Source organism: Staurois parvus, unplaced genomic scaffold (assembly GCF_062004578.1).
Source record: "Staurois parvus isolate SC_StPar_1 unplaced genomic scaffold, SC_StPar_1.0 ptg000719l, whole genome shotgun sequence".
Taxonomy (NCBI): domain Eukaryota; kingdom Metazoa; phylum Chordata; class Amphibia; order Anura; family Ranidae; genus Staurois; species Staurois parvus.
The window spans coordinates 1,646,338-1,673,824 of record NW_028318515.1 but is presented as its reverse complement, the minus strand read 5'-3'; the positions used below and the strand labels follow the sequence as shown (position 1 = coordinate 1,673,824).

Genomic DNA, 27,487 nt, shown 5'->3' with positions numbered 1-27,487 from the left:
CACTCTTATGGTCAAACCCTGCAAGGACCCCGTGATGCCAGGGGAGTGGCTGGTGGGCCATACCTTGTCCAAAGTCCACCAAGAAGGAGTCTTGGTACAGTTTATCATTCTGGGAGCACCACCAATATCCCTGCCCAGGCACACCACTTTAGCGGATCTTTATGTGGCACCTCATTACTGCATCTCTAACCAGGGGTAGAAACAGTATCTGCCCCTCTAAAGACAGCCACGGTGTCATGGGACGAGGCACAATAGAAGTTACTACTGGAACACCTGGATATACCCTTCCAAGACTTTCCTCTGCAACGACAGAGACTGCTCCATCAGTTGCTGCAGAAAAACTTGCTAGTGTTTGCCACCAGTCCAGAGGATTATAAGTTTACTGAAGCCATCAACCATCCAATCCACACAGGGGATACACTGCCCATCCGAGAGTGGTATCAGCACATTCCCCAAGCACTGTGCCAGGAGGTCAAGGATTTGCTCTGAAATATGCTATAGAGTGGGGGTGATCTGGGAAAGCTGCAGTCCCTGGGCTGCCCTCGTTGTCCTGGTGTGGAAGAAAGATGGTTTTGTGTGGACTATTGCAAACTTGTGTGTGTACCCACCAGAATGCCTAGCCTAGTACAGAAATTGTTAATGGTCTTTGGACAATCAAGTTCTTCTCCACTCTGGATCTAGCTAGCGACTACCTCAAGTCCTTGTTAGGGACCAAGACCGAGAAAAAGATTGCCTTCATCACACCCTTAGGACTGTTCAAGTTTAACCACATGCCCTTCAGTGTAAGCAATGCTACCCATTACCTTTCATGTCCAATGGAAAGATGTCTTGGAGAGTTCTACTTTGAAACTGTCAGTCTACCTGGATGATATCATCATCTTCTCCAAGACATTTGAAGACTACGTTAAACATAAATATAAATATATATTGTAAAGCGCTGAGCAAACGGTTGGCGCTATATAAATCCTGTATAATAATAATAATAAACATCTTGACCAGATGTTCTCACAACTAACATAATATGGAATGAAATCAAGTCCGGTAAGTGCCACATGGTGAAGCAAAATATCCAGTATTTGGGGCACATTGTCGAGGAGTGTCCCTGGACCCAGCCAAGATCCATGCTGTTCAGGACTGGCACCCCCTAAAAACTGTCACCGAGCTGCGCTCCTTCTTGGGGCTTGTGGGATATTATCATTGGTTCATCTCATGTGCCCATATAGCCGCCCACTTACACAACTGCTGAGTGGGCACACCACTCAAAAGAGGAGTGGACCCTCAACTCCTTGAGACACTAAAACAGAAACTGACCTCAGCACCATTGCTGGCCTATGTGGACTATACCAAGCCCTTCCAGGTGTACACAGATGAGAGTCTCCAGGGACTGGGGGCCATCCTGGCTCAGGTCCATGATGCCAGGAGAGGGTGATTGCTTACACCAGCCACAGTCTGGCTTGCTTACACCAGCCAGACACAGAACCCCCATAACTACAGCTCCCTTAAACACGAGTTGCTCGCCCTGGTTTGGGCTATCACTAAAATATTTGCTAGAATTCCTCACTGGAGCTGACATAGAAGTCTTCACCATTAAGAACCTACAATACCTGGACACAGCCAAGTTGGGAGTGCTGTAACAAAGGTAAACCACATGCCTGGCGCTGTTTAAGCTTTGGAATGCACATGCTCTGTCCTGCTTTTCAGTGGAGCGCCCTAGGGAGGATGTGGATTCTTACTAGGAGGACACAGAGGTCACCCCTGTTCTCCCTATGCCAGCCACCTCAAGCACTATCGAAGAACAGGCCCCTGGCCCATGTGCAAAGGCTGTTGAATTCTTTGGTTGAAAGGAATAGGCACTGAGTCAGCAAAAGGACCTGATGCAGGTGCAGCACTACCTCTCCTGTAAGTACATGCCCTCCTGGAAGTGCCAGAAGTTGTCCCCCACTGTTCGGCAATCCTAAGGCAGTGGTATCAGCTGGAGACACGGGACAAAGTACTATACCATAAGGCACACATCCCTACCAAACAGCTGGATATCCTCCAAGTTGTGGTCCCCTAGTTGCATATTTTGCAAATCTGTCAGGTGCTCCATGCAACAGGTGGCCATTTCAGGGCAGATCGGACTGAGTTATTGGTGCAGAGATATTTCTTCTGCCCCCGCTTATCAGACTGGGTACAAAAAGCTTGTTGGGAGTGTGAGAGCTGCACAGTACACAAGGTCCCCCGTGAAAGGACAACACCCATGACTAACACCACCACCAAGACTTTAAAACCGGTAACTGTCTTATAAATTTATGAGGTCCACACCGAAACAGTTCATAAGACAAATCTGTTCTCTTATATCAATGATGGAGGATGTATGACCAGTGTATATTTATAAATGTACTTTTCCCGCAGCAACTAGTCAAACAATTCTTTTGCAGAGAGATGCATTTATTCGGATAAAGATATTTGTTACAGATGACAGAAATCCAGCTGAATACTTGTAAATATTACAACAAACAACAACCCTCAAAGTCCCATTTAAGATACTTCATATCAAGCATAGAGATACTACACCGTCCAGCATATGTCCAGTCTGTAATATGCACCTACGTAGCTTCCATGCGTGCAATAATGTGAGTTATGATCTATGCCTGTGCTCCAATATTAATGACAGGAAGAAGCTCATCTCCCAGCCAAAATAACTTCCCTTAAAATACAGTTTACTGGAGGGGTTTCTGATTGGCTGACAAAACACTTTTGATCTTAAAAGAAAAGACTTCACTTGTCATTACTATAGATAACAATTAGGGTCACTATAGTGTTTACCAGGTACACAGGTCATCCTTTCACCATATCCCTAATTACCATCAATAAATACTTCTTGTATGGTCAAATCACATTCTTTATCATCCTTAAACATGTAAACAATGAACACTTTGAAAAGTATTCCTTTGAAGTCTGACTGAGTTATCTGCATTTTATCAACCTTGCAAGTTTGCAGATTACCTCCTTTGAAATGTAGTCAGCCCCTGAGTGCCCAGGTTATCTTGCATAAAATTAACATAGCAAAGAGTTCTTGGATACTTTTGTTTGTAAAATATATCTAACTCAGTCATATCCTGGCTTGGTCAATAATTCGAGAATACACAACATAAAGTGTATATATATTGTGGCAGTGCGGTATCCTGCCACGGTCTAAATCAGGCTTATAACCCAGGATTCTCAACCATACAGGTTGAGGGGCTCAAGGCGGGTTGCTTAGTGCAGAGGAAACTAGTTTGTCAGTTTCCTCGTTGGTTCTTAAAGTCTGTTTTGGGACCTGGGGCCTGGAGATTTCTAAGTGATTTGGTAGGGATGAAGTCTCCAATCCTGGGTCCGTGTTTTCAGAACCCCCAGCACACAGATTGCACAGGTGTGTGCAGGCCTTTTTGTAGAGTCCTAACCATGGTTCTGGGCTCCACCCCGGCAGACAGGAGGTCATTGCCCTGGAGCCAGGAGGACTCCACCTAGGAGAGGTGGGAGCCACAGCAGCAAGGGGCTGTTAGCTGTGCAAGTGGCTGCCAGCTGTGTGCAGAAAAAGCCATTTAGGTAGGAGTCTGCAGGAGACAGCCGTGAGCCTGAAGTGGAAGGCCGGAGCGGCAGAATTGTGTATATAAGCCAGGAGGCTAAATATCTGGGGTTTTTTTGAAGAGTGAAATGCTGAAAACCCCTGTGAGGGAAATTTCTGGAACTTTCTTTTAAATAAAATTGGGCTAAAATGGCCCTGAAAAAGAAGAAAGCGAGTGGCTGTGTGCTTTAAAAACTCTACGCTTGATGCTAGTTCTCACTATATATACAGTGCAGATGGACAATGACCCAAAGCATACTGCAAAAGCAACCAAAGAGTTTTTTAAGGGAAAGAAGTGGAATGTTATGCAATGGCCAAGTCAATCACCTGACCTGAATCCGATTGAGCATGCATTTCACTTGCTGAAGACAAAACTGAAGGGAAATGGCCCAAGAACAAGCAGGAACTGAAGACAGTTGCAGTAGAGGCCTGGCAGAGCATCACCAGGGATGAAACCCAGCATCTGGTGATGTCTATGCATTCCAGACTTCAGGCTGTAGTTGACTGCAAAGGATTTGCAACCAAGTATTACAAAGTGAAAGTTTGATTTATGATTATTATTCTGTCCCATTACTTTTGGTCCCTTAACAAGTAAGAGGCACATATGCAAACTGTTATAATTCCTACACCGTTCACCTGATTTGGATGTAAATACCCTCAAATTAAAGCTGACAGTCTGCAGTTAAAGCACATCTTGTTCGTTTCATTTCAAATCCATTGTGGTGGTGTATAGAGCCAAAAATGTTAGAATTGTGTCGATGTCCCAATATTTATGGACCTGACTGTATATATATATTTACAATATTCCTATATATTCCCCCACTCAAATTGGTTTTAACTCAAAATTGAACATATAATAAATTAGCAGGGTTGCACAGTAACCATGGACTTTTTGATGATCTCCAGCACCCTCCGGTTATCAGTATGCGCTGGGTTTCATCGACCATTTTACCAAATTCTCGGTGGTGGTACTCCCCAAACAGCTGCCACTACTGCCAAGCTTTCTAAGAGAATATCGTTCACCCCTATGGCTGTCCAAAGCAAATTTTCTCATCCCAAGGCCTGAGCTTTGAGTCATTGATTGTAATGGATCTGTACTGCCTTAGTGGCAGAAGTCCCACACCACTCCCTACCATCGCAAGGGTAATGGAGCCTGTGAGCAGTTCAACTACACCCTTCTGGGGATTCTGTGGACCTTAGAACTGAGTTACCGGGACAGATGGCACCAACACATGGGAGCCGTAGTGTGAGCCTACATCAACACCATCCGCCAGTCACACACCCTACTTTTTCGATATGGCCGAATGCCAGTGGACCTCTTTTTTAGGATCCCCAGAACACCTTCTGCCTCAGATGCTAAGTTCTAGGGTGCAGGAACATTGCGGGCAGATGCAAAGGGGAAAGCAGCTAGTATTGGATAAACACAGAGAAATGGCATCTGACTCTGCTCTGGAGGAACTACCATTGTGTTAGGGTGTTGGTGAAAAATACCAAAAGCACCAGAGCAATAAATTGGAAGTGGGAGCGTATCCTGTATCCAGTAGTGAGGCAACCTTTCCCACGTAAATCCATCAATGTCTTGGTCTCTAAGAGGCCCAACCCTGTAAAAAGGTGACTTCACTGTAACATGCTAAGACCCTGTGTACTAGGTTGTGACTGCTGCTAAAAGCCTGCTGATGATCGGGGGGGGGGGGTGTGTTTCTACTCTGCACGAGGCCCCTGCTGAATGGTTTCCCCCTTCTCTTGTGGTCGAGCCTCCAGACCCACCGACTAAGGGACTGGCAGCTGGTGCTAGGAGTCCTGGAAACCTGGCAACTCTATCCAGTTACAACAAACTGTGATATGTCTGAGGACCTTGGGCCCAGATGAGGGAACAGTGGAGGGTATGTGTGACCCCTTGACCCCTTGCCACCTGTGGCCCCTGAGTCACTACCTGAAGATGAACCCTTGCCAAGTGACTCTTCTGAAAGGCAACAGAATCGTCACCCTTTGTGGTCGAACTGTAGGCAATTTTCTCAGGATATTCTGACTGTGTTGTTTGAACTTGTTTTTATTTTTCTGCCTTAAACATGCTTCTGTTGTCTTTTATTGTTGTTGGAAGGGATGGACTCTGACAATAAATCTTCTAGACGTCTTCTGACAGAATCCAAAATATTATAGGCATCTCTGTGTCAGATTCCACAGGGGAAACTGGCAGTTGGCCTTTTAAGCCCTTGTGATCATAAGAAGTAACGCTAAAGGAGTCATAAAACCTTGCATAACAGAAGCAAATATCCATGCTGTGACATAGGTAGAGAAATGAGCATTCAAGGATGGAAGAGGACACAGGCGAAATGTAGGTACATTTAAAGATGAAAATTCCAAAGAGGTCTGCCTAACCACCCAATAAGTCTTCAGAAATGAGGCCAGATGAAAATTGCCACAGCTCTGGTAATGAAAACTCAGCAATGAATCCACAGATGTACTGGTCTGATCTGAGAGCAGTGCCTTGTGGTAACTGGAATACAGATGGGTTCTAACTGCCATCACAGAGAGAATATCAGCATAACAGAAGAAAATCTTCCAAGTAAAGCAAAAATATACCAGAAAGGAAAGAGACATCCATTCTTTTAAGGACACTAAGCAAAACTGAGCAGGTTTGAGGTGGGGGAGGTTATAGCTTCCAGGGAGTTGGCTTTCAGTTTTCTATGTGCCTACTAACTATTTCTCCTGTCTGCGGCAGTACAAACAAGGGTTGGTTCATTGTCATCAAACTGTATCCATCAATGGACCATAATTCAAACTCTGTTCTCTTATGACGGGAAGTTTTCTGTGTTTAATTTGTCATGGATGCACGCGTGGTATGTAAATGCTAGGGATATGTTTAAGATTAGCTAATGTGCAAGTGAAAACCTGAACTGATAATAGATTAAATTAAAAAGGTACAAACATCTCTACCACCATAACCTTTACACAGAAATTGTCTAAACTAAAGGTCTTCCTTAAAAACTGCACAAAAAAACTATTATTGATTGCAATGACAGAAACATTATCTTACCAACAAAGTCATCCTTTTTATCACCACTTGGAATTTTGTAGTCAACTTCATCATTCTTATAAAAGTGGAAAAGTTGGAATGTGTCAAATATGAAGTCGCCCAAATATTCATCCATGTATATGGTTAGAATTCTTCTATCAAAGCTATCGATGGCTCGGCCACCATACATAACCTGTAGAGACACAGTCAGGTGTCATTAGGCTTCCTGAAGGCTAGGTTACAATGGTGCTTTTAGCTGTATATTTTTAATGACACATAGCATATAGTTTACCTTTCTACAACAGAGTTTATTAAGGAAAGTGTCAGAAAAGCCATTGATGCTAAAAGATGTGGAGTATTTTAGCCCAGAGCTCTTCATGCTGGTGGATTAGGTTGTCTTAGTAAAAGAAACTGAATTGGTCATTGTCCATTCAAGTAATTAATATATTATTGCACATAAATATGTCAGGACTGTTGAACACTAGTGAAACAATACTGAAATTGAATAGTACTGTGACTTTAAAGGGGAATTTAATTTTTGCATCAAAAAATGAAAATGTTACCTCTCAGGGCATCCCCACTGCAAAGAATTGCTATTTGTCAAGTTTACAGTTTCTCATGTTGTTTTGTCAAGTTCTCAATTTGAACACAGCCTCACAGGCTGTGTATCAAAACAATGCAGGCAATGGCAAGTGATGATGTCACATGACCGTACTGACCCATGAGCATCTGTTCTGGAAGAAAGAAGCGATTCTCATTGGTCAGCACGGTCATGTGATCGCTGACATTATTCTGATATGCATCCTCTGAAATGGTCTATGGAGTGAGAAGTGTACGGATAGGTAGACGTGGGTGGCAGTAACCTTGCTAAATAGCTTAAAAGTGCAGTGGGGACCAAAGGAGTGGGGCGGGTATGTGGAATTCAACTTATGTTTGAAAATATGTTTGAAACGAATACACTATGAGGACATAAATTCCTATTTTAGTCTATCTAATTTTAGTAAAGAGCTAACAACTCTACAAAAGTCAAAATTACTTAAAGGAGCTGCAAGAACCATTATCAAAAGACTTCTAAATAATTACAAGCACAATTACAATTACAAGCAATGTCGGCTAATGGAACAAAATCTTATATGAATTGGAAGAAGCAGATCAGTAGTTTAATACAAACCTGAGAATAGACATTGTGAGGTCAAGGCAGTTCTCGCTTCTCATAATATAAACGCATGGCCATTCTATCTATGATATTTACCCTATACTTTGTATGTTCCTACCACAAGCCTCTCAAACACACAGAAGAAGCAAAAATGCTCTGCTGCACTCAGACACAGGGGATAATTTAATTTAATGTGAAGTGTGGTGGGGAGAAGCAACAAGAAACTGTGTTCACTACAAACATCCATTTGGGAGTCTTTTTTTAAATTCTTCTACAGATGACTGGATGTTTTACATTAACACATGTTCACTTCAATGCACTTAATTTGTAACAAGTTCCCTGTCTCCACACCACCCCACATAGTTTCTATGTATCATTTGTAGCAGGAAAACAAAAGTCTTATTTATACTCATCTAGCATTTGCCTGGAAAGACAGAGGCCATTAGATAACCAATAATTGCATGTGTTTTACAGTAAGCTGCATGACCTTGCTATTTATGTTGTTACTGGAAATCAATGACATTAGTAAGAGCCAGGAAACAAACCAACCTCTCCAATAAGGTACTTCAGACTGCCCCATGGTATCCTGGTATCATTTTGAGTGTAAGCTTTGGTTAGATATGTATTTAAAATTTCCATGCACACCTAAAAGGAAAACAAAAACAAGTGATGATAAATACAATTATGTGATTAGATTTTTATGCTAGATATTTTTAACAAAAAGATTTCCAATATGTGAAACAATTCAGCTGCTATTTGATAAGGTACTGTACATCCATGTAAACAACAGGACAGGAAACTAGAGGCCCGTCAATGGTGATTAAGGTTCTAATTTTCCTCCCAGAGCAGGTGTAACACAAAACAAAATTATATAGGACAACATTTGTACCGTGGCTTACTATCAAGGTTGTAAATTAGCAGGCAATGAAAAAAATGTAATCAGGAATACATTCTTTATTTTGTAGCAGCAGAGAGTACATCACAGTTGTAATAGGAGAATAGCTAAAAAAAATAGAAAAAATGAACAGACGCGACAGAAAAAGCATAATGGAAAGCAGCCTATAAATGGCACAACATGTTAGGCTGTTCTAAATAAGTATGTCACAGTGTATGATATGCACAGTATAAATTTAAAAGTAACTCCACTTTTGTTGTCCACTCTCGGTGATCTATGTACATTGCAAATCCCCTCGAGCGTTCTCCCTCTACAAATCCGCCTTCCTCACCTACTCCTCCTCCCTCCTCGCCGCCAAACAAGCCTACTTCGTAACCCTCATCAACACCCTCTCCACCTGTCCTCGCCAGCCGTTCTCCACTTTCGACTCCCTACTCTCTCCGCTGCCCCCACCCCCACCCAGTAACTTACTCACCACCCACGAGATTGCCAATCACTTCCAAAATAAGATCGATGCAATCCGTAAGGACATCGCCAATGCTCAACCTACCTCCCCACATAGCCTCCCTCCCACTATAACCCCATCAACTCTCCCCTCCTCTGACCTCGCAACTGCCCTACCCCCCACCACACCTAACATCCCGCACACTATAACCTTCCCAACACTCCGCTGCTTCAGCCTTGCTACCACTGAGGAGGTCACTAAGGTCTTCTCAGAAGCCCGCCTCACCACTTGCCCCCTTGACCCTGTCCCCACACAACTCCTCCAGTCACCCTCCTCCTCCATACTACGCTCCCTCACCCACATCTTCAATCTCTCAACTCGTTCACTCCCTTATTATCTCACGTCTGGACTACTGCAACTCCCTTCTCACCGGCCTACCTCATCACAGACTATCCCCGCTTCAGTCTATCCTGAACTCAGCGGCCAGACTTATCCACCTTACCAACCGCTCCGCTTCTGCCACCCCCCACTGTCATTCCCTCCACTAGCTCCCGATTGCCCAATGCATTAAATTCAATCTACTAACACAGACATACAAAACCATTCATAACGCTGCCCCAAACTACCTCACCGACCTGATACCCAAATACCACCCAACCCGTACTCTTCGCTCCTCACAAGACCTCCTACTTTCTAGCTCCCTGGTCTCCACCTCCCACACCCGACTGCAGGACTTCTCCAGGACTTCCCCCATCCTCTGGAACTCACTACCCCAATCCATCAGACTGTCACCTACCCTCCTCACCTTTAGGTGCACCCTGAAAACCCATCTCTTCAGGGAAGCCTACCCCGCCCTCACCTAACAGCCGATCTCCTCCACTCCTCCTACCACTCCATCCCCCACAGCCACTTCCTTCTGTACCACTATCCCCTCCCTCCTAGATTGTAAGCTCGAAAGAGCAGGGCCATTGACCTCCTCGTGTTTTGTTTTGTTACTGTATTGTCTCATGTTCTGTCCCCCACTATAATGTACAGCGCTGAGCAAACCTTTTAGTGCTATATAAATACTGTATAATAATAATTAGTACCCCTTAATTAGCCCCATTGAATCAGGGTACCTGCAATATGATTTGCCATGAAGAACAATACATCAAGCTAGCTGCCTCCACCCTACCTTGCACATTGTCGGTGAGAGTAACTACCCAGATACTGATCCATACCTGGAAATCTGATTCATTAAAATCATAAGGCACATTCCAACCAATCTTTCCAAACTTCCTTCTCTCCTGCACCACAGCATGGAAGAATGCCAGGACATAGACAAGGGATTTAAACGCTGGATGCTGACAGGCATCAAGAGCTTCATGGCTGATTTTAAAGTATGTTGCCCTCATGTTCAGCTTCAGCCCATTGGGAGGTTCTGTAACCACCTGGAGAATACAGGAAACATCTATTTATCTACAAATATGATAAACAGCATAGAAGTTAAAACTGATGTCTAAAAAAACAGGGAAATTCTCAGCTAAAATACTTGTACGTGAACTGTTTTAGCTGCCAAAAAAAGTCTGGTTCTGCTCAGCCATTCTTGTGAGCCACAAGATAAACAGCTGAGCCAGATCATGGACCTACCTGTAGACTACAGTGTAGTTAATAAAGTCTGGCAAGGACCTACCCCAGTCTGAGACTGGACAATGTAGGAGCAGCAGCTTACTGAAGAGATCACCCCGTGCTCTTCTGTCAACATATTCACAGCTGTAACTGGCAGCATTGTGAAAAGCAAAATCAGAACTGTCTTATTACGTTTGTGTTAAAAATCATGGTATGTGTGAGGCTTGTAAGACCTATGTCACTATTTGCTAGTTTTATATATATATATATATATATATACAGTACACTGCTAAGCATAAAGAGTACACCCCTTTTAAAAAGTAAGATTTTGACAAAACTGAGTTTTATAGAACATGTGTTTAGCTCATTACATGAAAGTAAGGTTAATAATATAACTTAGATTACAAAATCTTCAGTTTTACTCAAATTAGTTCATGACCGCCATGATTTGTAAGGACAGCACCAAGTCTTCTAGGTATGGAATGAACAAGTTGGTGACATATTACAAAATACTTTTTTGTGTGTGCAAATAACAAATCTTGTTTGCAATTAATGGCCCACATTTGTGGGAGTATTTTGTAGTATAATGTCCCATAGAAAATTTTGATTCTGAAAGAAAGTAAAGGATTTCTGTTGGGGTGTACTCATTCATGCTGAGCACTGTATATATATATATATATATATATATATATGCACACGCATGTACAGTATATATTCATGGGGCGTTCAAGTCAAACCGGGATATAATAAAAGAACAAATTTCAAGGAGCGGAAACTGCATTTATTTTTCAACATTTTCCCCAGCTACATTTATACACTTATCCCTCCCAGCATTTAACTAATGCCTATAAAGCTTTGTTTTGACTTGAATGCTCTTCATATATAATATATATGTGTATATATATATATATATATATATACACACACACATACATTTTTTTTCTCTTTTCTTTTACATACATAGAAGGCCTGAAGTAAGGTGAAATGTACAGAATTGAAAACAAAAAATTATCAAATGTGTAAAGTGCAGTGAAGTAGCCTGAGCGCACTTAAACAGAGCTTATTCACATGACCGATGGTTAAGAGTAACTTTAAATTCCATTATACGATATCAGTCCCAGTTTAACTTTAGGTCAAGTCACCTAACTACATTTTTAGTAAATCAGGCACACGCAGTATTTTATTTAGTCCACACACATGAAACTCTGTTTTCCTATTAGGCTGTGATTGGCAGGGCTGCCTTCTCTATGCTGGATCATTAGAGAAAAACATTGTGAATTTGCATAAATGTTCCAACGCATATAATTTCTTAATTTCCTGAGGATATCTAAAGCACTTATTTATATGTTATATACCATGAGACTGATATTAAATCCATTTTTATGGAGTATCAGTGTCCCCCCACATGTATACCACCTAACTCGTCAAGACACCAATGGAAAAATTATCATCTTTAGAGTGAGCATTTTCCCCATACTACCACCCCCTTATAAATCTGCTGATAAGCATTATGATATAGCACTTTAGTCTATAACACTACATCTCAATTATAGAAAAGCCTTTTAAAAAGTCATAAGGTCCAGTATGCATTCTGATTGCATGCTGATCATTACTATTGTACTTTTTATTCTGTTTTATCAGTGATTATACTGTATTTACCTTGAGGGATTTCTGTAGTATTCCAATTGGAAAATCTTTGGTGGGATCTGTGGTGAGCCACAGGCGGAAATCTGGATGAGGTTTCCTTATCAACTCCAAGGCTTTCTCCAAATCCTTCAGCCATTTCACCAAGAGGTGACAATTCTGTAGCATTAGCCATTGCCCACGAGATACCGCTATCTCCAGCAGCTGCAGAGCAACCTGTTACAATGTAACAGATCAAAAATCGATTAGGTATCAGTACAACTTGACTAGATAATGTACCCAAATATACAGCCAGTTCACAAACACTGCAAAAACAACTGACTTCATGGACTCAAAACAATATATCCATAACCAAAGTAATATATAAAAATCCAGGAACATACGCAGAGGTCCTCAAGTATCCATCTATAGTAAGAAAAAAAAAAAGAAAAAGAAAATATGAACCACACTTCGGGACTACTAACATAAATGATCCTAGGAAAAATGGCAAAGCTGTAGAAATATGTGTAAACACAAACGTTTTCTATTAATACATACTAAGTGCCAGTTCACATGTATGATTGTTGGATGTGGTTGAACCGCATCCAATCTGCATGACATGTGAAATAACATTGCTTCCTATGGTTCCTGTTCACATATGTCCAGTGCACTGGCGGTGGGTATTCACTGCGGATTGAAAAAGAGTCCAGTCCGATTTCTGAGCAGTGCGGTCGGGTTCAGGTGCTGATTACAGGCTATTGACTTCTATGGGAACCGTTTCTAAACTGCACATATATGAACAGGATACAATCCTGACCTGAACCTGATGTAAACCTGACCTGAACTACTGAACAACTACTGTGTCAATTAGCTGTGAAACCTTAGCTTCAATCCGCACTGCAAGTGTGTGAATCAGCTCTTAGGCTTCATCCAGATGAGCGCTGACACCAGTTCTGAGTGCAGGTGGCATTTGGTATTGTGCCTGCATGAGCCCCGGGGCTGTGTGCAGGCAGCCTATAGAGGTGGATGCAGATGCAATAGCTGCACAGGCACAGCTAGACACAGCCACATGTGAAAATTTGACATGCGTGCAGGAGCATGCGAACCTAGTTGTTTGCTCTGTATGACCAAAGCACCTACATTTCATATGAGGAGCATATTACTGTTCAAACACAATAAAATCCTAGATTGTAAGCTCCAAGGAGCAGGGCCCTCCTATCCCTCTTGTATTGAACTATATTGTTGCTGTATTGTCTTCCGTTATATATTGTAAAGTGCTGAGCAAACTGTTGGCGCTATATAAATCCTGTATAATAATAATAATTAAATAAGCCTAGAATTCTGCTCAGCAGTTAGGGAATTACACAGAATTTCTAACAATAAGATCCCTTTCACTCAGCCTTTCGATCAGATCTGACTGTCAGTTTTTCAGAGAGATCTAGAGTAGAAGCTCAATGTTAGTCAGTGGGCAGATGAATGTAAACTAACATCCATCCATTTTCATTCAATGGCCTCTTGCATACGGTAGCAAAAAATGCTTTTTTTTTTACTGATCTGAAATTAGATGCATTGTTGTCTACGGGGCATTGTACACAGCTGAGCAAAGATCAGGAATACAGCATTGAGTACAGAGCAGTAAGTTAAAATAGAAAACCTTTCATTTGAGTGCAGTCATTTACTTGCATACGCATGTTTACTCATCCATAGGCATGTTTATGCGAGTATAAATGAGTACATTACAATACTGGCAATGAAGGGCTGGATGAGGCCCTTTGGTTGCCTTTATTTGGCCCTTGGGGCAATATTTCATCCTCTGACACTAACAATGGAGCATAATTCCCCCTGCTGGCACCAAACGATGGGGCAAAAATCCTCCCAATGATACCAACGATGGTGCACAATTCCTTCCAATGACACCAATGACTGGGCACAATTCCTCCCAATGACACCAACGATGGGGCATAATTCTTTCCACCCAATGGCCAACATTGGGGTACAATTCTTCTCACTGACTCCAGAGATAAAGCACTGTTTTCTCCCACTGAAGCTAGGACATTTTCTACTTCCAAAGGTCACAGTCCAGCCTCCCTAAAGTCTGAAGGACTGTAAACTTGCTCTTTGTTTAGAACGCTTGGAGAACCCTGGTCCAGGGGCGGACTGACCATTTGGAAATTCGGGCACTGCCCGAGGGCCCAGGGTCAGTAGGGGGCCCCATGAGATGCCCCTGGTACCTTTTTCATAGGCTTTTTTGAGTTTGGGCAAGGACACAGGGGCCCCATGATCCCTTATTGCCTGGGGGCCCCATGAGTTGTCAGTCTGCCCCTGCCCTGGTCTATACTCATCTGTATGCTTATGCACCTCTACCTTATATTAAACCAAGGTTTGTGAAGCTAAATTTCACTTATAGGCCAGGCTCACCAACTGCCATATATTGAACATGATGCTAGGTACTACTTTAAAGCACTGCAGAACAGCTAATCTGCCGGCTAAGTGTCACTGATATTCCAGATTAAGGTAGCACCTTCAACATTCCACTAGATATTTTATACATCATAAAACAGAATTTTCTTGACCTTTTGCAAACAAAAGTGGCATTCTGCCATGTACTAGCCATTTGCTGGCGCAGCTGTTATCGTCTATATTCAGGTGCTTACAACAGATACTGATTTTGCTTTTAAAGAAATGCTGCTTGTTCTTTTGTGTCGGAGGTTGACTTTTACCTGCATGACAACAACGTACAACTTATCTTTTTAATAACTCAACCCTATACTAGCAGTAAGGTAATAAACGCAGTCTCAGATGTTGCTAATATCTTAGTATTTGTCCATGCATGTGTACAGAAGCATGTTAGACAATGTTGCCACATGTGACAGTATAGATCAGAAAGTTGTAGATCAATGGTGCACATCGGCATGGCACAAATAGTGAATATAAAATACAACTAATGGAAAACTGTAAACAAAGCCAAAACACATACTTTCTCCTGCCCCTGTCCCATGGCAAGGAACTTAAGTCGGTTTCCGCCAAATCCAGATCTCTCTGCTAGCTTCATGAGGTCACTGGCAGGGTCAGACCCTGGGCTCAAGATAAAGACGATTGGTGAAGTTGGAACACTCTGTTCAAATATGGCTTCAAAGCTTATGACTGGTGGCTGAACATACCTAGTGACAGCAAAGAGTGGGAACAATTATAGCACATAATGAAGAAATGTTTTGAATTTACACAACTGGGATATTTATACTGTGCAGCCAGTACAGTGCTGCAGCCCTGACTAATGTAAAGATATATAGGAAGTTTAGACTCATGTTCATTAAAAAGCAGGAAATAACATGTTCTCTCCTGTGTTGAAACGGATTACTCTCAATTCCCTGCAAACCTGTATCTCCACAATATAACCCTTTGAAGCTGCAGAAGCTATCTTGAGCCCACCTTCATTTCCTGTTCTAACATCTTCAGTCATCATCAATTACCTCTCCTCCTGGTCCATATGTGAAAGAACACATCCGCAGCATCCCTTTAGATGTGCATCACTGCTAGCCACTTTAATTGATTTTAAACAAGCACCTCATCAGCAGATTGCACTGCTTTAGACGACAGTACCTAGTGGCCAGCAGAACTGCATTTCTAAAAGGGAAATGTGGATGTATTCTTTTATATATAAAACAAAAGAGAGTGCTTATGATCCTTACAGGAGCCACTCAGCTCCTGCTCTTGCTAGGGAGAAAAGACTAGCAGACCAATCCAACAATGATGTTCTGGATCTCAAAAGATGTATTTCTAAGACAAAAAAAAAAATTTAAATTGAAAAAAATGTTTTGCACGTTGAACGGGATGGGAGAGGCAGGTATATGGTATTATATGAGCATATTACACTTCAACTGTACAGTAAAGTCTGTTTTATGCTGCCCATCACACTTTACAGTACATTGTTAGACCCACCCGGCGCATTATAGAATCACAGCAGAACATTATGTAGGCTGTGCTGTGCAAAAGGGTTATCCCATAAAATACCAGGAAGTGATTTACAATTTGTAGGGCAGACTATTCTTTCTATATTTAAAGACATCTTATGAGTAAATATCTAAAAATCTGCCAAACTGTAACATAATTCAGTCTAACTTGGCCCAATGTATTAAACTGTCCTTAGATCAGTCCTGCTTACTGTATAATGTATTCATGGTATACTACCTCTAGTGCTGGACTTCTGGTACTGTGGCTATAGGAGCTGTGGCTCCCACACAAGGAGGTGATTCAACACCTTGTATTCTTTGAACCATTCACACACCTCCCAACTGTCCCTGATTCCAAGGGACTGTCCCTGATTTTGAACAAAGTCCCTCTGTCCCTCTTTCCTCCTCATGTGTCCCTCATTTTGGTCCAATCTATGTATTTGTACATAAAATGCACTATTAATCATTCAAAAAGTGTTACACTGTTCTAAACCTTTCATCCAATTTCTAAATTGCATTTGTAAACTTCAAAAGCCAGTATAAAGGAATAGTAGTTGCAAAAAAAAGCACTTATGGGTTTAACTAATCTTTTTCTTTGTATTATTCTCCTTTAAAGGGGTGTAGCAGAGGGTGTGCCCTATGCCTATATACATTTGCTAATAGGTGTCCCTCCTTTCATCTCAAAAAGTTGGGAGGTATGCATTCACAGCTCTCATTCATACCCGCAGCACCAGAAGTACAGCACTGAACTTGCAAAGCACAACATAAGGTAACTTTCTTTCCCTTATGAGTTTATATAGATGTCTGTGACTGGAGTTCTGCTTTAGGAACTGCCAGTTGTGAACATAGCAATGATTCATCCAGTCATTTTTATTTTCCCAAATTTTAAAAATCTCATGCTTTTTTAAAGTGGAGCTATAGGCAAAACTTTTTTTCCTGACAGACTCCATGGCAGCATACGTATCGGTTAGTCCCGCCCTCTTCTCTCCTATAGGACCCCACTCCCATAAATCTTTGCTCCTCGCCAGAGGCTATGTTCCTTTTTTGTCCTCCTCCTTTGGACCTAGTGCCAGTTTTACCTGGTTCCCGCATATAGATGGTCCATGACTAAGACCTAGCAAGCTTCTCTGGGAGATCCAAGGTGAAGCGCTGCTTGTCAGTTTCTACGGGTCCGGATGGATGCGGTGCCAGGAGTGGCGAAGCAGGTGTCCCCCCATCAATTCCAGCATTCCTTAGCTAACAATGGAAATGGGTGAGCAGGCGACGGTGCCTGGAAGAGCTCAGGTCTGCCAATGGGGGGCAAGCAGCAACTTGGGCCCGATAGTCTGCTAACAACAGGTGGCCATGTAGCTCCCAAATGGATGAGGGAGTCTCCAAGGCAGGTGGTCGTGGCTGTGCGGGGTTGGTAAGCTGTGCTCTTTGCCCAGTATGGGTCTAATTTTTTCCTTGTTACTCTTTCTTTATCTTTCCCTGGTGCTAGTGGGTGCCTGGAGCGCAATGCTGTGCTCCAGGCCGCCACTTCCTGCTCCGGAGCGGTCTACGGCACACTGCACATGCGCAAGCCGGCCTTGGAACGAGGCTTGGCTTCGCACGTGCACAGTGCAGCAAGATGGCGATGTGTGCTGGCGTTCTGGCGCATGCGCAGTACGGCAGTGGTGATGTCATAGTTTTGGCGGAAAATATAGACAGCTGTCAGAGCTGTTTCCCCAGCAGCTTCCCCAAGCTCTGTGGTCCACTGTGAAGGTCAGTTCCTGCTGTCTCCTGCCCCCCCCCCCTTTCCCTGGTGGTCTGCTGGGATTCTGCATGTCATGTTTTTTTTACAATTTGGTTGCCTTCACAGCTGACCCGACATGGATGTGTGACCACCTCCTTGTGGCCAGCCCCTGCAGAGTAGGTACAGATGGGCGGCTTTATCCCCTTGATTCCCCCACTGGTGCTTTTCTGTGGCTTTTAACTATCCCCGGTTCTGTGCCTTTTTTTTCCTCTCTCAGCCCTTCTAGATCTGATCGCCACTACTGTATGATATTTCATTTTAACACACACACACAATAGCTTGCAATGGTCACTTTCACAGTCATAATAGTAGAATGAAAAATGAACAGAGTTGCATTTGCAACATAGGGAGCATATTTACAGTGGGGAAAAAATTATTTGTTCCCCTGCAGATATTGCAAGTTTGCCCACTTACAAAGAAATGAAGGGTCTATAATTGTTATCATAGGTGTATTTTAAATGGTAGAGACAGAATGTCAACCAAAAATCCCCCCAAAAAAAAACACATGATACAAATGGTATAAATCGAGTTGCACTTCAGAGTAAAATATGCATTTGATCCCCAAGCAAAACATGACTTAGTACTTGGCGGAGAAACCCTTGCTGGCAAGCACAGAGGTAAGTTGTTTCTTGTAGTTGGTTACCAGGTTTGCACACATCTCAGAATGGATTTTGGTCCACTCTTCTTTACAGATCTTCTCTAAATCCTTAATGTTTCTGGGCTGTCAACTCGAAGTTTCAGCTCCCTCCATTTTCTATAGGATTAAGGTCTGAAGACTGGCTAGGCCACTCCATGACCTTAATGTGCTTCTTCTTGAGCCATTCCTTTGTTGGCTTGGTGGTATGTTTTGGGTCATTGTCATGCTGGAAGACCCATCTAAGACCCATCTTCAGTGTTCTGGCTGAGGGAAGAAGGTTCTCATCCAAGATTTTACAAAACATGGCCCCGACCATTGACCCCTCAATGCAGCAAAGTCGGCCTGTACTTTTAGTAGAGAAACAGCCCCAAAGCATAATGTTTCCACCTCCATGCTTAACTGTAGGGATGGTGTTCTTAGAGTCATAGTCAGCACTTTTCTTCATCCAAACAAAGCGAGTCGAGTCAATGTCAAAGAGCTCAATTTTGGTCTCATCTGACCACAACACTTTCTCCCAATCCTTCTCTGAATCATTTAGATGGTCATTGGCAAACTTTAGATGGGTCTGACCATGTGCCTTCTTGAGGAGGGGAACCTTACGGGTGCTGCAGGATTTCAATTCCTGGCTGCTTACTGTGCTACCAATGGTTTGTTTGGTGACTGTGGTCCCAACTGCCTTGAGATCATTCACAAGCCCCTCCCATGTAATTCTGGGCAGATCCCTCAATTTTCTCATAATCATCCTTACCCCATGAGGCAAAATCTTTCATGGAGATCCAGACCAAGGGTGATTGATGGTTAATTTGTATTTCTTTCATTTGCGAATAATCGCTCCAACAGTTGTCTCCTTCTTGCTGATGATCTTGTAGCCTATTCCAGCCTTGTGCAGGTCTAAAATCCTATCCCTGACGTCCTTTGACAGCTCTTTGGTCTTGCCCGTGAGGTTTGAATGGAAGAAAGATTTTGTGGACAGGTGTCTTTTATGTACTAAACGAGTTGTAGTTAGAAGCACCTTCTTAAATTGACAGGACTAATCTGTGTACCACGTGATCACATACAGTTGTGGCCAAAATTATTCAACCCCCACTGAAATTGAGTGTTTTGGCCAGTTTGACATTGCTTTTGATCATTCAGTCATCTTGCTTACATTTACATTAAAGAGGCACTTGTAGGTCAGACAAATATAACATAACAGTTATAATGAAATAACCACAAATGTCTTTTCTGTGCTCACAGCATTATCAGTTTTATTCAACCCCCAAGTGACATTCAATCTTAGTACTTAGTACAGCATCCTTTTACAGTTATAACAGCTTTTAAACGTGAAGCATAGCTTGACACAAGTGTCTTGCAGCGATCTACGGGTATCTTCGCCCATTCTTCATGGGCAAAGGCCTCCAGTTCAGTCACATTCTTAGGCTTGCGCACTGCAACTGCTTTCTTTAAGTCCCACCAGAGGTTCTCAATCGGATTTAAGTCTGGTGACTGCGATGGCCACTCCAAAATGTTCCAGCCTTTCCTCTGCAACCATGCTCTAGTGGACTTGGAGGTATGCTTGGGATCATTGTCCTGTTGAAAGGTCCAACGTCTCCCAAGCCTCAGGTGTGTGACGGACTGCATCACGTTTCCATCCAATATCTCCTGGTACTGAAGAGAATTCATGGTACCTTGCACACGCTGAAGCTTCCCTGTACCTGCAGAAGCAAAACAGCCCCAAAGCATGATTGACCCTCCACCATGCTTCACAGTAGGCAAGGTGTTCTTTTCATCATAGGCCTTGTTCTTCCTCCTCCAAACATAGCGTTGATCCATGGGCCCAAACATTTCTAATTTTGTTTCATCAGTCCACAGAACACTATCCCACAACTTTTGTGGTTTGTCCACATGGCTTTTGGCATACTGCAGTCGACTCTTCTTATTCTTTGGAGACAGCAAGGGGGTACGCCTGGGAGTTCTGGCACGGAGGCCTTCATTACGCAGTGTGCGTCTTATTGTCTGGGCTGAAACTTCTGTACCCACATCTGACAAATCTTTTCTCAGTTCCTCAGCAGTCACACGGGGACTTCTCTCCACTCTACGCTTCAGGTAGCGCACAGCAGTCGAAGTCAGCATCTTCTTTCTGCCACGACCAGGTAGCGTTTCAACAGTGCCCTTTGCCTTGAATTTGCGAATGATGCTTCCTAAGGTGTCTCTTGGTATGTTTAACATCTTTGCAATCTTCTTATAGCCATTGCCCTTCCTGTGAAGAGAAATCACCTCTTCTCTTGTCTTCCTGGACCATTCTCTTGCCTTCACCATGTTTGTAACCACACCAGTAAATGTCTAGAAGGAGCTGAGTATCACAGTCATTTTAAAGCTGCCTAATTGGTGCTTATTATGCTTGATTGCTGCTCGGTGACATCCACAGGTGTTTTCAATACCTGATGGAAAGCACCTGTATGAACCTCTGTTCTTCAGAGTGGTAGTCTTTAAGGGGTTGAATAATTGTGGCAATGAAGAAACCACATAAGAACCATTTACTACTGTATTACATAAACAATTGATGTCATTTTAGTTGCATTTGGGTAGTTACAACGTCCTTGTAGGATTTGATTCTGAATACAATTCCAAATGTACACTATAGTCCCTAAACCCCTTTACAGCATTGGGGGTTGAATAATTTTGGCCACAACTGTAGTCAGTCTGTGGGAGCCAGAATTATTGTTGGTTGGTAGGGGATCAAATACTTATTTTACTTACTGAACTGCAACTCAATTTATAACATTTATATCACGTGTTATCTCTGGATTTCTGGTTGATATTATGTCTCTATTATTTAAAATACACCTATGATAAAATTATAGACCCCTCATTTCTTTGTAAGTGGGCAAACTTACAAAATCTGCAGGGGATCAAATAATTATTTTCCCCACTGTATATACTTTCCAGATCAAAATCTGGAAACACACAGACACCAGCTATACCCAAATGGGTAAAAGAGCAGATACAAGGCCTTATTGCAGGGAAGGAGCGCCCTAACTTCCAACTGTGCTCATCTAGCAGACCGATGCAAGGCTGCCATTGAGATTTTTCCCTTCCTCTTTCCATTCTCTGCTGGGAGAACAGAAACTCAGAATAAAAGGAAAAGTTGGCCTGATCACAATATCAACCTTTTCCACCAGTGTTCCTACATCAATGGCTCAGTCCAAATAAATACCACTCCATCCATCTTTTAGAGACCCTTCCAAAACAACTAATAAAAATATAATTAGAGCTATCAGTTTTGTGTATTTCACACACTAGTCACTAAAAACATCCAGTGTTCCAACCTGTCATGTCAGTGAAGTTAACTGCAATATATACAATATCACCTTTAGCCCAATGTTTGCAGTACTTACTTCTCTCCCATGGTAACTGTAACATAGTCCGTAACAGCTCTGTATACACGGTCTACTCTGAAGCAACGCAGGAGTATCAGTTTCTGGAAGCTGGAAAGCTTGTCATTGTAGCCAAGCGGGAAAGGATATTGTTCCAGAGTGTCCAGGTCGTACCACTATAACATAATACATGACATCTTTCAGGGAATACATTTTGATGCTTTTTTTAGTGCAGTTTAGACAATGAAAGCTAATTTTGATTATTTATCCAAAACAAAACATTTCTTAAGTGTGCCCCAGCCCCAAAATCCTGATCATAAATATGATGCACATTTCATAAACTCCCAATATATGTGTGCATTTGAGAGATAGATAGATAGATAGATAGATAGATAGATAGATAGATAGATAGATAGATAGATAGATAGATAGATAGATAAGGTGTTGGTGATGTTTAACATTCACAGTCATAGATAAGTAACTTACAGCCTTCCACTCCGACTCATGCCTCTCTACGTCATCAGGAAGTGACCCAAACAGTGATGGGAACAGTTCAGACAGCCGCATGACATCCTCCCAACCTTGGTCTGGGAGCCAGGAACATGGCTTCTTCCTCCTACTTTTCTCAAGGGATATATTTCCTTAAAAATTTAGGAGAATGTATCAGTATGCAATGAGAACAAAAACTGCGGGCTTCTGACCAAATCCACATTTAAAAAAAAAGAAGTATCCAAAATAAATGTCAATGATTTAGCCAAACACAGCCTATTCTGTCACTGGCCTTGCTTCTGCTCATTTATTACATTATAAAACCTTTCTGGAAAGAAATACTTCTCTCATTTCATGTTTCATCTGCTGACAGTTCTGCTTGCTCATAGTCATCATTTTTCAGGTTTTATTACCTTTTAAGAAAAAATCCAGTTCTTCCTGTGGCACCCTGCCATCTGCTTGTTCTATCTTTATAGTCATATTGAAGGAAAATAGTAGCTTATGTCTTTCAAATAAGCCTGAAATGGAATGAAAACACCAATGATACAATGATATATATGATATGTTCAATATTTATGTTTAATCTCTTTTTATTATAAAGTATTTGCAAACAATACAGAAATACATTGGATTTAAACAAAGCATATGAATAAGTGAGCAAAAGCATAACACCTCATGCATAAAACACAATATATAACATTATAAAGCTATAACAGAGGGGAATAATATGCAAAACAGCTGTAACTAGCTTTAGCCAAAGTCTTGGAATTAATTATGCTATCGTACCCCATACACGTAAGAGAGATATCATCCGGAAAGCATATGTAAAGGCAATGTGCCCTGTAAATAAGTGATATCATAACACTGTGAAGCTGATATTGGATAGGACAAAAGAATAGGAAACAGAAAAGGAAGAAAGAGAAAGAAGAAAGAGAGAGAAAATAATGAGAACATAGAAGGAAGAGAAAAAAACAAAAAACAAACCCCATATACATGGGGGAGGAGAATTTGATTAAAAAAAGGAATGTTGACCTAAGCTGAGATAAAGAAGTCAAAGCCCGTTGAAAATCTGAAGTGAGAGTACACTGTCCGCATAAGCTTGAATGATTTGGATTTATTCTTGTCCCAAGCAATCATCTGTCCCATATACTTAATCATGTCAACCTCACAAGTCCATTCAGCTATAGACGGAGCCTCAGTCTGACGCCAATGATTGGCGATTACAGATCGAGCTGCCGTAATAAAGTGTCACACCAGACTTCTTTTAATTTGCTTATACAGCATAGACAATATAGTAATCCTAGGCTCATTTGGAATATAGTCTCCCACTAATGTAGTAAACAAATTGAGAATCTTCTCCCAAAAAGGTAGTATTTTTGGGCAAGTGCCCCAAATATGGGCCATGGAACCAGGTTCTCCTAAGCATCTTCAGCATATCTCAGGGATAGATGGGTCAATTTTATGCAAAATCGTAGGGCAACAATACCATCTAGACAGGATTTTGTAATTGCGTTCATGAGCATAAGATACAGATAATTTGTAGGATACAGCCAATATCTTGTCCAAGTCCAGTCCCTTTGCCAACGTGTTTAATTCCTGCTCCCATTTAGAAAGGAACGGTGGGATATTTGGACAGGTCTCTTGCAGTAAGATCTGGTATACCTGCGAAAGCGTGAGTTCAGGTCTAGACGATTGAGATAGGAGAGATTCAAAAGCCAATGAAGATCGTGTCAGGCGATCCGTACAGTGCCGCTTACTCAAATAATGTTTCAGTTGAGTGTATTCCAACCATGCTAGTGACGTACTATGACAAGAAGGAAGAATTGGAAAAGAGGCTTAAAGGTCCAGCCACACATGTGGCGCAGTAGAAGCCCATCCTGGCGATGCCAACATAGGAACCGAGAACACTGTTCCATGGAAGGGAATGAAGTTAGCCCAAACAATGGGGTCAAAGGGCTCAGCCTAGAAGACACTAGGCCCTTACATAAGTAAGTATCTCAAGTTTGTAAAGTTGCATGAACCGTAAGGGGTACCAACTCTCTCTGAGGTCTCTGTCCAGGTTCCAACCACAGCAAGGATGTAAGGGCAGGGTTCAAAAGATCATTCTCCATTTCCGGGTAGGGGGCACACGCGCGCCGCCCTACCCACGCCACCTTTGGCAGCATCCCGGCCGGAGACTCCCTGCCAGCACCCGGAGATTACGGAGGAACACTGAGAGGTGACAGGGCAGAGGTCTGTATGCAAATAATACAGATCTATCCCCTGTCAGTATTGCATAGCAGAGCAATACAAAGCAGCATGTTTACATAGTAAAACACACACAGCACACATAGTAAAATACACACAGCACACAATTAACCCTTTGATCGCCCCAGATGTTAACCCCTTCCTGCCCAGTGTCATTAGTACTGTGACAGTGCTTTTTATTAGCACTGATCACTGTATTAGTGTCACTGGGTATGTCAGTGGCGGTAAGTCAGTTCCCCCCCAGTGTCAGAATGCCCCCCGCAGTCCCGCTATAAGTTGCTGATCGCCGCCATTGCTAGTATAAAAAAAAAAACAAATTCCAGTAAATATATCGCCATTTGTAGATGCTATAACTTTCATGTAAACCAAATAATTTACACGTATTGGGATTTTTTTTGTAGCAAAGACATGTAGAACAATATATTGTGGCCTAAATTTATGATGAAATTAGATATTTTAAAGTTTTTTACTGGATATGTTTTATAGCAAAAAGTCAAATATATTGTTTTTTTTTTCTTAACTTGTCAGTCTTTTTTTGTTTATAGCGCAAAAAAATAAAAACCGCAGAGACGATCAAATACCACCAAAAGAAAGCTCCATTTGTGGGAAAAAAGGTTATGAATTTAATTTGGGTGCAGTGTTGCATGACCGCGCAATTGTCAGTTAAAGTAACACAGCGACGTATCGCAAAATATGGCCTGGTCAGGAAGGGGGGTAAATCCTCTGGAGGGCAGGTGGTTAAAGACAGTTTTACACATCAACTCAAGTATCAAATATATTTATGTATCCTGGTAAAAAGTTTGAAGGCAAGAAAATATGCTAATTGTCTTGGTGACAAACAGTACATATAACCATTAGCAAAAATGCCTACCTGTACATCCGTAATTGTAGACATTGAATGTTAAAGTGTCCATTATGTTTTTCAACCTTTTGGCCAAAATACCATCAGGCAAAGACTTCCGTAGTGATAAATCAAAGACTGCCAAGAATGAGGACAGAGAATATTGATACATTGAGTTGACCAGTGCCATTTCAGACAGGACAAAGAAAAGAATGGCTCCACGCTTGGCAGCTGGTCTGTACCCATCTCGTAATTTATCAATGTCCACTGCAGTCCGCTCTGCCAGTTTAAGTTTTTCTGACACCTAAAATTACAAAAGTCATTTCTCATTTTTGGTCTTTGCCAATCCTAACAGAAACACAGAACATCAATGTTAATAACAGTTACCCTAGAAGAATATTAGAAGAATTACAATGCAGCCGCTAACTGGGAAATAATTATCTAATAAAGAGTATTACAGATTTTTTTTATACATTTAGATTGGTTATCAAGTTAGAAGAAAATGTAAGTATCTCAAGTTAGCACTGAGATATGGGCTTACAATATGCTGTAAGTAGTCACCAGTTTATGATGAGAGCTACTTGCTGGTGGCAGAGAGGAATAACTGGGCATCATGGGAGTGAGACCCAAATTACAGATGATTGCATACACAGAGTGCATACTGTACATAGAATGCATAAAATAGTAATGTCCAATGATCATAGCAAAAGAAGGAGTCGATTTGGCATCGACACTCAAAAGCTGACCTACACTGAATGCCATCTAGCTACAACTAAAATCAAATATTACGCTAAATTATTGTGAGTCAGTATAGATAACTGAGATGCATACAAGGTGGTATCAAAGTAGTCTCAAGTTTTGAGACTAGCTCTGTTTAGTAATTTATTTATCTACGTTTACACACTATCACTTTCAAAGTAGTCCCCTTGCACAGCAATACAGCGCTCCCAGTGTTCCTGCCACTTCTGGAATGTGTCGGGGAAGTCTTCTTTTCGAAGCGTGTCAAGCACCTTCTGCTATTCATGCTGGATCTCCGCAATGTTGTCAAACACAGGAGCCAGATCTGGCGAGTAGGGTGGGTGCGGAAGTGAGATCACTGCAGCCTGTGGACAACTCGGCAGCAACACGCCGCATGTTCAAATCACACGTGCGGATTGCCTGGACTGTTCCGTATGACACAACTACAATGGCAGAAATGTTGTGGATTGTTCTCCAATGATTATTATGCACAAGTTGCCGAATGGTTGAGACATTTCAACATTTTTGGGGGTTTAGATCGTTGTAGATATTCCTGATCTCTCGTCGTCTTCCAGTGATGTTATTCCACTTTTGAAGTGCGAATGCTACTCAAAACACCTCAAACAACTCGTTCCAGCATCATCGTAAACTTGCCAAATCATTTCAAATGTCTCTATTGCAGATTTCCCCAGTTTCACATAGAATTTCATGTTTGATGCTTGTTCTAACTTGCTGTCAAGGACATAATAGCAGGCATGGTAACGCACAGCTCCTGATGTACACAGGGCAATGTCTTTTGACACACTGACATTAGAAGGTCGGTGCTCCCTGTGACTGTGCGTACAGCCTTGTGCTCCCATCTGTTGGCGTGTTACAAATCTAGTCTCAAAACTTTTTGATACCACCTCGTATGTGGTTATAACTAAAGAAAAACAAGTTTTAAAAGCTACATTGATGAATCTTATATGGGGCTAACATACATTTGTTCTTTCATTTCTAGTGTCCATATTTGTTGCAAATGTTCTGAAATTGTCACAGCATTGACACTTTTACCATCTTCTTATATATTTGCATCTTTACTCTTAGAACTAACAACAATGCTTATATCAGTGGCTAAATCAAA

The 27,487-nt window shown here is 41.9% G+C and overlaps 1 protein-coding gene across 1 annotated transcript in view; it reads right to left on the bottom strand.

Moving 5' to 3' along the window:
• DNAH10 (dynein axonemal heavy chain 10) overlaps positions 1 to 27,487 on the bottom strand; it is a 272,004-nt gene that overhangs the window by 20,978 nt on the left and 223,539 nt on the right. Inside the window, exons 68-76 of the mRNA XM_089653648.1 lie at positions 25,657 to 25,930; positions 22,952 to 23,056; positions 22,536 to 22,690; positions 22,071 to 22,225; positions 15,310 to 15,493; positions 12,369 to 12,569; positions 10,322 to 10,531; positions 8,311 to 8,406; positions 6,627 to 6,798 (exon numbers count right to left, since the gene is read on the bottom strand). Of these exons, the coding sequence (XP_089509774.1) occupies positions 6,627 to 6,798; positions 8,311 to 8,406; positions 10,322 to 10,531; positions 12,369 to 12,569; positions 15,310 to 15,493; positions 22,071 to 22,225; positions 22,536 to 22,690; positions 22,952 to 23,056; positions 25,657 to 25,930 (1,552 nt within the window). The remainder of the gene's footprint in view (positions 1 to 6,626; positions 6,799 to 8,310; positions 8,407 to 10,321; positions 10,532 to 12,368; positions 12,570 to 15,309; positions 15,494 to 22,070; positions 22,226 to 22,535; positions 22,691 to 22,951; positions 23,057 to 25,656; positions 25,931 to 27,487) is intronic.